At 42.7% G+C, this 14,344-nt stretch overlaps 1 protein-coding gene across 2 annotated transcripts; it reads left to right on the top strand.

The window, feature by feature from the left end:
- Positions 1-73: 73 nt before the first annotated feature.
- Positions 74-13,011, top strand: KIFBP (kinesin family binding protein). Of its 2 annotated transcripts, none has more exons than XM_030951536.1 (7): positions 74-442; positions 2,521-2,619; positions 6,410-6,489; positions 7,031-7,214; positions 8,857-8,941; positions 10,687-10,796; positions 11,574-13,011. In XM_030951536.1, the coding sequence occupies exons 1-7, from the start codon at positions 95-97 to the stop codon at positions 12,450-12,452; spliced, it is 1,785 nt and encodes a 594-aa protein (XP_030807396.1). In that variant the 5' UTR covers positions 74-94; the 3' UTR covers positions 12,453-13,011. The 2 variants fall into 2 exon arrangements, with proteins under 2 accessions (XP_030807396.1, XP_030807395.1); XM_030951535.1 differs by having other exon boundaries at positions 10,684-10,796.
- Positions 13,012-14,344: the final 1,333 nt, after the last annotated feature.

Raw genomic sequence — 14,344 nt, 5'->3', positions numbered from 1 at the left:
TTGGGCCGCTCCCTCACGGCGCCCCTGAGGGGCGGGGCCATGGCGGGGGCGGGGCCGCGCGCGCGCCCGGCGGGGCGGGGCGGGCAGCGGGAAGATGGCGGCGGCGGCGGGCGGAGGGTGGCCCGCGGTGTGCGAGAAGTTCCGCGCCGCCCGCACGCTCTCGGCCGTGGAGTCCCTCAAGGACCCTGAGACGGAGCCGTACCGCTCCAAGTACAGCGCCCGGGCGCTGCTGCAGGAGGTGAAGCAGCTGCTGAGCGCCGCCGAGGAGGGCGGCGAGGCGGTGCTGGCCGTGCGGCGGGCCGTGCTGGAGTACGAGCTGGGCGTCAACCACACGGACACCGAGGAGCTGTCGGCCGGCGACGAGCACCTGCAGCGCTGCACGCAGCTCCTGGAGCCGCACCGCCTCTCCCCGGACTGCGTGTCCCTCTACATCCAGGCCCAGGTGGGCTGCGGAGGCCGCAGGGGCTGCCCGGGGCGGGGGTCCGGCCGAGCGGGGCCTGGGCTGCGCGGGCCGGGCCGGAGATCCAGGGCCTCCCTCATCCTGACGGGGGCTGCGCTTTAACCTCAATAACCACAGCAGCCCCGGCCTTCAGTTCTTGCTGGAAGGAGTCATTCGCTGGTGGTGGTTGTTGGAGGGATGCTTGTCTGATTTGAGCCTCCTGCTGATGCCTGTGGGCATGCAGCGCATCTAAAATATGTTCTCGTTGTTGATAGATCAGCGTGCTCTTCTGGACAGACCGAGACAAAACTTGTAAGAGCTGTGCGAGAATAAATTAGAAAAAGGCCTTACTACGTCCAGAATTTATTTGTGATGCATTAACTCATTGGTTGTCATAGAGATGTTGGGAGATGCTTTTATTGATGCATTATGCTGAAGCGATAAATTGTTTCTTTTTCAGCATTGCCTGTTATATTTTAAGCTATTATATTTTGTCCTAGATGGATAAATACAGTCTTGTTGGTGTTTGAAGTAATAATATTTTCTCTTTATTCTGAAGAAAGGAATAATCAAAATTAGTTCTTGCTACATGAAGATTCACAGAAGGGCCTTAACTTGCTCACTGTCACGGTAGCTGGTGGTTAGGCATCTGACTCTAGACAATGAAATAGTCTTCCAGTACATGAAATAGAGCAGTCATTTAGATGTCTGTGTCAAAAATGGTTGCCCTAATTATAGAAGGCTCCATAGTGCTTCCTCATCAAACTGTCAAGGAATTACGGGCTGACATGGAAAGGATGATTTGTCTTACACTGGTTAAATTAACTGAGTTGTCTGGGACAGCGAGGTTACATCTGCTCCTTGTCCTTGGGTGGGTTTGGATACGCTGCTACAAATCCCTTACCCTTGGGGAGGTGAGGAGATTGCTCCAGCTGAAGCAAATGACATCTTCCCACAAGTTCCTGGGGAGTGGTGGCTCTAGTGGCTCAGGACCAGGGGTACTGCTGTGCTGGAAAGGCAGCTCTTCTCTCTGCTGGCCCAAAGTCTGCATGGACCTCGCTGTTTTGGGGTCCTGAGGGCTGGAGCTGAGACCAGACTGGGAAATGAACCCTCAGCCCTCGGTCCCGAGGGCTGCAGCAGCCCTGGGTGTTTAATTTAAACAGTTCTGATTTAAAAGCAGTGATTGCCATCATTTCTCCACCCTCTGGCATGCCTGCAGTGTGTTACCATGGCCTGACTGCTGTTTGGTAGGAAGAGCCATTCCTTTTTCCTGCTGGGCCTCTTTCTTTAGCCCCACTTGTGATTTCTGAGCTTTTGCATAAGATCGTGTTTCCCAGGCTCTGTCTGAGGAATCTGCTCTGTTCCTCTGCATGGCCTTGGGCAAAGTGTTCCAGCTCATAAACAACATGTGATGTGCTTCCTTATAAAAACAGAGGCATGGAACTGAAAGGGGCACAGGGCTGGCATACAGCTACACATTCTAATTATTTTGAAGGTTTTTGGGGATTTTTTTTAAGCCCTCTTGAGTTTTGTTACAGCACTGCCTAGGATTTAAATTCGCACAACAGACATAGATCATTATTAACACCATCTTATTAATAATTATTAATTTAAATTTGAAGGCAGTAGTCTATAACTTTTGGACCTCAGAGGTTCCTTTAATCTCTTTCCATTGTTGAAAATATACAAACATTCATTCCTAGCATATTGTTTTTTAATTAATTTTTTTTCTATGAAGTCATGTTAGCAAATTTCTTTTCTCTTCTTTTATGATATTTGTATGTGATGTAAAGGCTGCATGAATTGGATGCAGAACATGGAAAAAGCTCATTATTTGGACACACTACTCCTTATGTAGCAGAGTAAACAGAGAAGGCATTTTTTATGTGAAATTTGCTGTGTGAAAACCCCCTCCCTTTTGAGCCACTCACAGTGAAATGTGTGGGCACGATTTCTGCTTTTTGAAATCCATTGTATTAGAACACACACATATATAAGGATGAAGACTGATCAGTTGTTTGGAAAAAAAAATGCGTAATTCAAATGGAATGTGACTATTTTTTATTTTCTTTTACCTTCAGAACAATCTGGGGATCCTGTGGTCTCAAAGGGATGAAATTGAAACTGCACAAACTTACTTGGAATCTGCAGAAGCCTTGTATAATCAATACATGAAAGAGGTACTGTGGTAATGTCGTGGCAGCTCTGACTTTCACCTGCCACTTGCAGGTTAAATAACCTTTGAAATGAACATGCAATGGAATTTTGAGTTTCTGTGCTTTGTGCTGGCTGCTGTGATGCTTTTGGCAAGTGATACAAGTTGTACTGACAAGGCAAATCAGAGCATTGCTTGCTAATTTCAAAATAGAATAAAATTTGCTCAAAAATAATGGTCCCTTTTGAAAGCCATTTAATAATCCAAAGTTGACACCTGGTGGAATTTGGATTTTAATGAGGACTGTCATTAAATGTTATCTTGACAATGCAATAAAAATATCCATTGCTTTCAGTGGGAAAAGGAAGCAAAACTAATATTTGCATGGTTTGCCCTGACTGTGCAGTGTTTTGCAGGGCAAGTAGTTCAGTTCCATATCCAAGAGGACAATCTCACAGACAGCTAACCCTCTCATGCATATTAAACAACCTTTGGAGCTCTGGATTCTGCTGTGGATCCTACAAAGGCTCCCTTGTGCTATTTTTAAGCTCTTTGCAAAGCTGTTCCTACACTGAGTTGCCTCAGGGACAGTTCTGGAGTGAGCTAAAAACATTTGTGGCCTTCAGGAAGCAGTAGCTGTGTCTCAGCACAGCTGAATGGGTTGGACAGACCTTAATTTCATGAAATTACAGGTTCAGTTCAGGTTTTACCATGGAATTGATTTAGAGTACTGATTATACTCGTGGAGATTTTTCAATTTTTTTTTTTATTGGTTGGTTACTGCCCTCTTTCCACCTTTGCAGCCACAGTGATGGGAGAAGTAATGGATCTAGAAGAAAGCCCCACTGGTCAGCTTATTTCCTGCCCTCAGGATCAGTTGGGCTAACCAGAGATGCTGTCTAATTAATTCCTGATGTTCAACTTTGATATTTATACCAGCCCCAGCTATCTATCACCTGACTTCCAAAAGCATCTGGCACTTGCTCCAGTTATTATGGAATTAAACTGGTGCTGTGGTGTATTGGATTAAAGTGCTGCCAGGTACTTCACATTTGCACTGTAGACTTTTCTGAAGCTCTACATTTTTGCTAGTAGTGGTTACTGAATGTTTCTTCTGGGGCTTTGCTGCCTGACTAGGTGTAGTGGTTTTGGTTTGTTGAGATTTTTGGTTGATGTATTAATGACTGTGGTAGGTGTCAGTGTTGGTTGATGGTTAGTGTATTTTTTCTTGTTGTGAGGTAGGATTAGAAGAAAGTAGGTTTAAAAGGGTATAAAGAAAAAATTATTAACAGTAATTAAAAGAATAATAAGAATTAGAGTCAAACTTTTAGAATACTTCTCTTCTTGCTGCCAGGCATCCCCAAAGGGGTAATAATTAGCATTGACTCCATGACTCACAGAAGGCTGATCAATCACTTTCTATGCTTATTAAGAAATACTTATGATACTTATTAAGAAAACTCATCTCCCTTTATTCATGACACAGGTGGGCCCAACTGGTCCTGGAATCCAAACACCATCACCAGTGGCCAATCAAGAAACCTCCCTTTGGTCAGCAGATCTCTGTAAGACATTCCACATGTGCACAACAGCAGGGGCAGCAAGTGGAGATAAGAATTGTTTCTCAGTCTTTTCTCTGATATTCTCACAGCCTTCCCCAGGACAATGCCTGGGAAAGTTGTGCCTTGCTCTCTGTGGCCACACTCTTCTCCTTATCACTTTTTTATTCTTACTTACAATGTAAAGAAACAAAACCTAAAATTTTCGTTAGTTTACTATGAACTAAAAAAAAAAATCCCAAATTTCTTCTCTTTTTAACATCTAGTTTTTCACAAAAACATATACAACTCTCTAATAACTAAAAACCTTACATCACTTTTGTAAGTACTTCCTGTACAAACCAAAGCACTGGGGTTATTCATACCTGCTGATCACTTGCCACACTTTCCCCCCACCATTATTTGCCACTCACAGTTCAAGGCATTATGCAGTCAAACATAACTATGCTTTAAGTCTTCCTTTTAGAAGAAACCCCAGATTTATACAATGATGTCAACATTTGTCTTTCACAGTTTATTAATATGTGAATGTAGTTTTTGTGACATTCCCCATTTCTAGGCTGTCAGGGAGTCTTTGGTAAACTGCTGGTGATGGAGACATTTTCCTGAGCTGATGGATTTAGTTGTTTACTGACTGGGTCCAATTAACTTACAAATTGGATGGTTTCTCCCCCTAAAGCAAAACCAAGGCAAAGAGCTTGGACTGATGAAATTCACTTAGGAGAGTTGGAGAGCTCTTTCTGAGGATAAATAAAGGTATAAGGCTTGATGTCAGAGATAGATCTGTAGGTATACAGGAAGGAGGCAAGAATTTTGCTTACTGTGTCATTTCAGTTCTTTTCTTTGCAGGAATAGCTCTAGTCTTGCCAGAATATACTCCAGATCTTGTTAGAATGTTTCTATCTAAAGAAAACAAGAGGAAGAGTTAGAAATTCACCTCATAAAAATTAAAGAGGTGCAAACAAAGACCTACAGATTAAAAGATCATATGCAAAAATCTACATGCCTCTAGTAGGTTAAACATGCTTTAGTTCATTTGTCACTGTGTGTTTCAGGTACATTTGCTCATTTTTTAAGATGAGTAAAACAGTTCTATTAAAAGCAAGTAAATGAGTCTGTTCAGGGATTTTTAATGAGAAGCAGTACAAATACTGTATGTGTTCTTCCCTGTAAAGTGAGTGTATTCTCTGTCCTTTTTCCTGTTCCTACCTGAGTCTGCATTAACTCATGAAAAGCATTTATTGAAACTGATTGTTATTTGTTGCCTTACTTTCTTTGGCTGAGAAAGAGATGGGGTTAGGAAAGGCTAGACAAGCTGCAGACTAACCTGACTTTGTTGCAGGCAGACACATTGGCCACCCTCCAGGATGCAATGTGTAATGGGAGAAAAGCTGTCTTTAAAAAATGGTTTCATTTGAAGTGTTTTAGAATTGGCACCTGCAGTTATTCACAGTTGCGAAGGAAATGGGATAAGGCCAGGCTAATAAAGCTCTGCCATAAGCACTGTTCATGTGTTGGGATTGCCTGGGAGCTGTCTGCTGACATTATTGACAGTTGTCTTAAGGCACAGCAATGCCCAAAGGTGTGTAGTTGTCTGTGTTAGGGTCTGACAGAACTCATGGCTTGAAGATGGGAAGTACCACAATTAATTAATACTTGCACGTAGGTTATGCCTGATAGGGAGGTTTAGCAGCTTCATCCTCCAAAGACAGTGTGTGTTGTCTCACTTGTTTGTTTGGGTAAATGATCTTGCCAGCTCATGGACTCTGGGAGTCCCTTCAGAAGAATCTTCAGAGCAGCTCTGCTGAGCCCTCAGCACTTGCTGTTCTCTGCAGGACTTCCTCAGGATGTTTTCTTGCTGCTCAGCAGTGCAGCTGGGCAAATGAAGATTTCACACTTGAAGGCTTGGTGTTAAATGGATGCCTCAAAGCCCAGAATGTTATTGCACAAAATAAAGATGCCCAGTAGAATGCTGCAGACTCCAGGCTGAGCATCTCTGGTGCAGGCAGCATGGATTGCTTTAAAGTACATAAGCAGAAGCCTGTGAGCCTTGTCATTCCGTGTGGAATTGTGACTTCCATCCTCTGAATCTCCTGAGTGTTGTGGAATTGCTCTGGAGAAGTGGCACTGAGATGGGTTATGTGAAGCTTTGTTGAATTTGGGATGGGCAAATGGTCAGTGATGTGTAGCCAGGAGAGGGAGCACTGTGCCAGAGGAAGAAATGCAGTTTGCTGAATGTGCCATGTACCCTTGCAGGATGGAAATCCTCCCCTGGATCCCAGTGAACATTTCATGGCAGAAGAAGAAAAACTCACAGACCAAGAAAGATCCAAAAGGTGGGTGTTAAACAGCATACTTATATTATTATTACATTTTTTTAAATTATGAGTTACAGGAATGTGCCCCCTGTTGATGGAGTGACAAAACTGTCCTTTGTCCCCTCAAAAAGGAAATAAGCCCAGAAGTTTCTCTCCTCAATTAGATGAAAAGACACCTCATAGGCCCAGGGAGCTTCACCTCAAACTTAAGGATAGCCAATAGTACAGGAGCTAAAAAGAGCAATTTACTAGAAAAGAAGAGAACAAAGAAACTAATTGCTTTTGTGAGGTGTTTTACCAGGAGCAAAGACCTCCTGCACCTGGCTTGGTTTTTCTGTTTGTTATTTTCCCTTTTATTAAACCTTTTTGCCTTTTATTAAACCTTTTTGTTTCCAACACTGCCACAGGAGCCATCCTGTTGATTTTTATGCCTCCAAAGGTAGGTGTGTTATAGACCTCTGAGAGCTTATTAGACCTAGCCCAAGGAGGCTACTATAACAATGAGTAAGTATTTAGTGGGAAAAAAACCCATCTGAAGAGACTGTTGTTGTTTTTCCAGATTTGAAAAAGCCTACACACATACTCTGTACTACCTGGCACAAGTGTACCAGCACCTGGAGATGATTGAGAAGGCTGCTCAGTATTGCCACACCACCCTGAAGCGGCAGCTCGAGTACTGCGGCTACTACCCCGTGGAATGGGCACGCAACGCTGCCACTCTGTCACAGTACTACCTGTCCAAGGTGAGCCCCCAGGGCTGTCCTGCTGCCCTTGTGCCATTCATGTCACTGTTCAAACAGCTCCTTGACACAGAGCTCCAAATGAATTGAAAATGTGTGTCACAGTGTTCGCAGGGCTCCCAGGAAGAGGGAAGAGATGAGCATCTGACTCCATGTGTCAGAAGGCTGATTTATTATTTCATGATATTAATAATAATTTAATAAATTATGTAATTTTAATAGAATTAATCAATTTATGTAATTTTAACATAATATTATTGATATAATAAAATAATATTTTTATTATATTAATAATATTATATTAAAACTATACTAAAAGAATAGAAGAAAGGATTTCATCAGAAGGCTAGCAGAAAAGCAAAAGAATGAAATGATAATAAAATCTTGTGACTGACCAGAGTCCTGACACAGCTGTGCCGTGATTGGCCGTTAATTAGAAACAACCACACGAGACCAATCACAGATGCAGCCTGTTGCATTCCACAGCAGCAGATAATCATTGTTTACATTTTGTTGCTGAGGCCTCTCAGCTTCTCAGGAGGAAAAATCCTAAGGAAAGGATTTTTCATAAAACGTGTCTGTGACAAATGTGCACGTATAAAACCACAAGTTGTGTTCTGACATGAAGCATCTGTCAGGTTTTTTTCTGAAGAGGACATGGTGGCTTTCCTGTGGGGTTGTGATGAACAGGGCTGTAAACATGAGAAAAGCTCTGTAGTTAGTGAAATATTAGCAGTGATGTGATGTCAAGTTCATAAGTAAACTTTGGGGTTATAATAATTGAATTTTAAATTCTTTATTATGTTGTTCTCTTACGATGAAGTTTGAAAACAAAAAGCATCTCATGAGGGCCAAGATACAGCATTTTGTTTACAATAAATGATTGTTCTTTGTGCCTTAGCATGTGCTCAAGAGTTGTTTGAACCTATGTGAGCATGAAAGTGAATATGTGAGTTGGCAGCTGTTTGCCATGTGTTGACTCTAAACCATCTACTGTTAGGAACTGCTTCAGCTTTATTTAGGAATTTCTATATTCCAGGCTTTTCTGATGCTTAAAAAGATTCCTGCCCTACCTAAGGCAGTTAATGCTAATTTCAATAGTAACTCCTAATTTCCATATCTTTTTGATGCATTGATAGCAGCAGTTATTTAACAGTGCACTGCCAAATATGGGTAAGGGCATCTAGATCTGACTCAGGGTGTTGAGCTGTGTGTCCTGCTGTTCCCACCAACACCCTGTGATAGTGTTTGCCACAAAGCATCACTTCCTTCACCTCAGGGCAGCCACAACACTCAGAGGTTCAGTGTGCATTGCCAGCATTAAAGGAAAGGCTTGGTGTTGTGGCTGTGGTACAGAACAAACAACAGAAAATATTGTATTCACTAGTAGGTGTGGAAAAATTGTGTTTTCTTCCAGTGCCTGGGCGATATGCTCCAGAGCCTCTCAGTTCTGTCATTTCCCTTGTGGTCATGTGTGCTCACTCTCTGACGTGAGGGGTTTGGCCAAGTGACAGCAATGCTGGAGCTGCTCACACCCTGCTAAATGCTGGAGCTGCTCACACCCTGCTAAATGCTGGAGCTGCTCACACCCTGCTAAATGCTGGAGCTGCTCACACCCTGCTAAATGCTGCTCTGTTTCTCCCAGGAATGCTTTATGGAGGCTCGACACTGCCTAGCAGCAGCCAGTGTCATCTTCAGCCAAGCTGGACAGGTGCCATCTGCTGAAGAATGTAAGTTTATAATAAAATTATTGTGAATTAAGCATCACTGTGTGTTAATGTTTAAAACTGAAGTTTAACAACATGTACAGAACTTGCCCCAGTGTTGATTTCCTAAAATATTTTTCAATGGAGATTAATGTTTCTGAAAAGTGATTGCTACTACAGCTCTGGATTGGCTGTGTAGAAAAAGTGCTTGTTTCTGATGTTTCAGAAAGCAATAATTTAGGAGAAGTGGAATTTAAAACAATATCCACTTCAACAGTGGCAGTGTTCATCCACTTGGCTTTGTACACGTGCTAGAAATGCAGTTTGCCTCAGTGATCAGAGGGCGGTCATTCAGTGAACCACACCAGATGTTTCCTGGGAATAGCTTTAAAAGAGGGAGCCAACCTGCAGCTTTTAAAACCCCAAATCCAGAAGGTATTTGTGTTGTCCTGGATGCTGCAGCCTCATCAGTGGCTGGTTTTGGAGTTGTAGCTGCCCTCCTTGTTCTTTGGGCCTTGATCAAAGGGTCAGCTTGGCAGTCCAGTGTGAGCGGCAGGAGGAGAAACTCTTGGAGATCTGACCCTAGTTTTAGGGACCTGTGGTTCCTTGGTAGTGTCAGTGCTCTGTTTTAGGCCTGGGCTTTGCTTATCTACAGCACTTTTTGTGTCTGTCTTGAGCAAGTGGAAGCTTCCAGTTGGTAGAACTTTAATTCATGGGGAGGGAGCAAGCATGAGCCAACTGAGTTCTATGTTGATTTCTTCCTGCACCACAGAGGAGGAGTGATAATCCCATTTGTTTGGGTGAATATTTGCTTATCCTACCTTCCCTGCCTTTGCTTGGCACAGAGCTGGAGTGTGGACTTGCAGGAAGTTCTGACTTACAGAAAGAGCAGTACACAGTCAGCATTGGCCATTCTCAAGCACTTTCATTTTATCATGTTCATTGCAATATAAACTAACACAGACATAATTAATAAATGTGCCTTTTCTTAGATTAGCAGCAGTTCTTAATTCCTTAATAAGAAATTCATTTGCTCTAATGAAAGCTAATGAGTGCAGTGGGTTTGAGTGTGAAGTTGGCTTTTTATTTGGTGATCAGAAGTGCTGCTGTCCTGTAGGAATTCCTCTCCTTTTTCAGCTAACTCACTGCCTTCTGCATGGAGACTGGGAAATGAGGTTTTGTTGAAATCTGTTTGGTTTATGACAATGTTATCTTGAGACATCAGCAGTGCTGCTGTCTCTGATAGTGGGGAGACTCTGGGGAGAAAAATACAGAAGTTGTAGAGCTACTAAATGTTGTGTTTGTACCAGGTAGCTTAACCAAAGGCAGTTTCCCCTATTTTGTTCCCTTTTTTGGTAGCAAGTCTGGGCCCCATTGCAATGCAAATGCCCTTACCATCCTCAGACACTATTACTGGGCAGGCAGCTGAAGCTCAGAAAATGAATTATCCTGATTTCTTTCTCTTACTACAAAGAGACCCGGAAACCTTTTCCAGTAAAACACCTTGAAGATGAAAGATCTTTTTAAAGATACATTATGATCTGTTTATTTTCAGAACTCATACATGACAAACCCTTGTTAATCTATATGGGTTTCTACCAGAAATGACAGTTTACAGAATTATTACATCAACTAACATGGAGAACATCTTTCTGTCTAACCATGAGGAAAATTAAATACAAGTATGTTCTTTGGATGGAACATTTGAGGGTCTTGCTGGAGTGCTGGATTTCTCTTAAAGTTTTTATGTGTTTATATCCATTCAGCAGATGAAACAGAGCCAGACCAACAGGACCTTCCAGAGAGGAAAGCTGAAATTGCAAGGTGTTGGATCAAGTATTGCCTGAATCTTCTGCAAAGTGCTCGAAAATTGCTGGAGGTAACAGAAAATCTGTTCTATAGCTGCCATTGTCTAACAGCAAACTGAGTCTGCTTTGGTGTTAGCAAGAGGAGTCACTTTGCAGTTGGTAACAAGGAATAAACAATTGCCCAAAACAGCAAATGCTTGCAGTGTAGCAAGTGTTTCATGGTGTGCTTTGACTTCAAGGCAGCACTTAAGAGTAAGCACACACAGGGGATCAGCTCTGCCGAGTGATCAGTGCATTGCTTTTATTATTTAATTACTATTAATTTAATTTTATTTAATTACTAATTATTTAATTTTGTGCAACTTCACAAAATTTCCTCCTCTCTGCTGCATTTTCTTGCAGCTTGATTTGACAGATTTCTTCTTATCTAACTGCTAGTAAGAACGTTGTCTTAATGTGCCACTGTTTTCTGTGCTGATGTTCTCATTCATCCAAGCATTTGATTAATTCAGATATGATGCAGTTCACTTAATTTGTTTGAGTATTTCTTCAGATGTTTAAAGCAGCATTTGCTGAAACGCTTTGTGAAGCAGAGCCCTTGGGTTTAACATTTATTCCTTTGGCTGTTTTGTCACACAGGGTAGGGAGACTGAACCACCTGAATTTTATGTCTTTTCAGAATTGATAATGCAATTTACAGGATTCTTTTGTTAATATAAGGCCTCATATATCAACGATTTCTCTTTTGTTGTGTTGCTCACTAGTTTACATTTCAAAGGTGACTCAAAATGATTCAGTCTCTCTTTATAAACCAGATTTGTCTTAATTAGCATGCTTTCTCATTTCAGGATAACATAGGAGAGCTGGACCCAGATAGGCAACTGGAACTTAAAGCCCAAAGGAAAAAAGAAGAGGATGAAAAGGAGAAGGGCAGGAAGAAAGCTGTTCTTTTTGGGACAAGTGATATCTGTGACTCTGTCCTAGCCATGGAGGAGAAAGTGAGCAGCGTGTATCCCTTAGATTTTCAAGAAGCCAGAGAAGTCTTCCTGGTTGGTCAGAACTATGTTCAGGAGGCAAAAGAGTTCTTTCAGGTGGATGGTTATGTTACTGACCATATTGAAATTGTTCAGGATCACAGTGCTCTGTTTAAGGTCCTTGCTTTCTTTGAAGAGGACTATGAGAGGCGCTGCAAGATGCACAAGCGTAGGATAGACATGCTGGAGCCCATCTACACTGACCTGAACCCCCAGTACTACCTGCTGATCCGCAGGCAGCTGCAGTGTGAGCTAGCTGACACCTACTATGAGATGATGGATCTAAAGGTGGCTATTGGGAACAGGTTAGAGAAGCTAGATTCACACACAGTTAAAAAAATCAATTCTCTGGCTCAGTTTGCAATCAAATATTATGAGCTCTTCTTGGATTCTTTGAGGAACCCCGATAAGGTGTTCCCTGAAAAACTCGAGGAAGATGTTCTTCGCCCTGCCATGGTGGCTAAATTTCACATTGCACGGCTGTATGGTAAGCTCATCACTTCAGATAGCAAAAAGCAACTGGAAAACATGCAGACATCACTGGAGTATTACTCATTTCTGGTAGACTATTGTGAGAAGTATCCAGATGCTGTCCCTGCCATTGAGACTGAACTAGAACTCAGTAAGGAGATGGTGAATCTTCTTCCAGCAAGCATGGAGAGGCTAAGAGCAAAGGTGTCTTCATTTGTATAAATGCTTGCCTTGGAGGCAGTGGGCACTCTCAGAGCAGTTACCTGTCCAGGGCAGTGCTGTGGCACAGCTCCCCTGCTGATGGATAGAAGTCAGGTGTCTGCAGGGACATCACCCAGAGCCTGCACTAGTGTAACTCTGTGAACAGCTCCGAGCTCTCCTGCTCCGTAGCTCACCCACACTAATGGTATAAACTCTAAATGTAAAGTAAAAGTCCAGCTCTTGCTCTGTACTGTGTGTCCTATATGTAAATATGAACCTTTTCTCCCTCACAGCTTTTTCTTTGGTGTATGGTTCAGTTCTTAAGTGTAGTGCTGTATGAAAATAGTTTCTTTTAAGAGAATCTTCTTCTCTAAGAAATTCTTTTCTTACAAACCTGAGGCATGTTCTTCCAACTAGAATGCATTTTATCTCTTCTAACATTTGTCCCCAGAAAACTTTATCAATGTGAAGGGAACTTGTTCTCAGTATTTATTTTGTATGTTGCTTGTTGTTCTTTTCCCTTGTTAATCAAAACCCAGTTGATATAGGCTCAATAAATGGACTAGCTTGGCTAAATGTTTCTTTGGAGTCCTTGGAATTGTTTCCTGTGTCTTACTAAGATACAATATATGTTTAAACTTTGGCCAAAAGAAGTAGTTGTGAATGTGTTTCCATGTGAGTCTCTTCAGTAAAAACACATGAGCAATTGTAGTGCCAGAAGCCAGAGCAAGAAAGCAGCCAAATTTCTTTGTGGTGGGAGACAATGCTTCTAACACACCATGGAATATTCACAGGTTACAGATCCTGGGCTCTGCTGCTCCAGACATTTGCCTGATAAGAGCCTGCTGCCATGGGAGGCTTCTCTTGGTGCTGCTCAGGGAGTTCTCTTAGCAGGGGCTGCACTGGGAGCTCTCTGAATTGTTAGAGGTGAAACACAGGCAGAGCAGGAGGTGACGGGCAGAGCCTCCAGGGACAGTGGGACTTTGTGCAGTTGGGTGTTGTCATCTTGTCACAGGGGTTCCATACTCTTGTCTCCTTTTCTCAAAAGTTTCACATCTTGGTGTTTCTCGTGGGCAGCTCCTCAGAGCACTGACTCTTTCTCCTTCACAAAGGAACCAACTGACTCCAGTTCCCTTCTCAACACCACCCCACGCTTTTATAGCATCTCCTTCTCATTGCTTACAGCTGTGGCCTGTTAAAGTCAGGCCTGCTCCTAATCTTGGATAATTGGCCCAGCTGCCACTCCTTAGGGGTAAGATTACTTTCTACACATTCTTTCTTTTCTTACATTCTATCCCCCTACAGCAGGGCACCAGCAGTGCTGTCACTGACCTGCTGACAACGTGTTCACAGCCCCAGAGGGCATTGAAGGAGAATGGTCAGAACAGCTGGATTCTTCTGGAGGCTGAAGGGGAGGAAACATCACATCTGCTTGAAGGGTGTGAGGGGAAAGCAGGCACATCTGAATGGTAAAAATCCCTTCTGCAGAGAATTCTGCAGGCTAGACTGCTAACCACCAAACAAATAGGCCGACAAAAAATGGGTGCTGGAAATGGGCAGCAGCAAAACTCAAAACTAGACCAGCTGCTTGTGTGCCTGTAGAGTCAGGGAGAGAGTGAGTGCACGTGCCTGTGTGTGTTTTTTCTGTTTTACTAAATAGTTGTCTAGTCAGCCTCTAGGAGTTTCATTTTTGCAGTCAGATCTTTAATTCAGATTTTCCTGTGGCCTGAAAGTAAGACAGCCCTAGTTTCTCAGTGGAACATTTCTCAGCAGGCTCTATTGCACATTGTTTTTGTCTGATTTCAGTTAAAGCTAGTGTGCACTTTTAGCACAAACAAAAAGATTAAAATTTTTCCTACTAACTTTTAGTTTCATATTCAAGTAGAAGGAAGCAATACATGTTTGGAGTATTG

The sequence above is a fragment of the Camarhynchus parvulus genome, chromosome 6 (assembly GCF_901933205.1).
Source record: "Camarhynchus parvulus chromosome 6, STF_HiC, whole genome shotgun sequence".
NCBI classification, from domain to species: Eukaryota; Metazoa; Chordata; class Aves; order Passeriformes; family Thraupidae; genus Camarhynchus; species Camarhynchus parvulus.
Note: the sequence above shows the minus strand (reverse complement) of the source record. Positions and strands in the feature narration are given on the sequence as shown.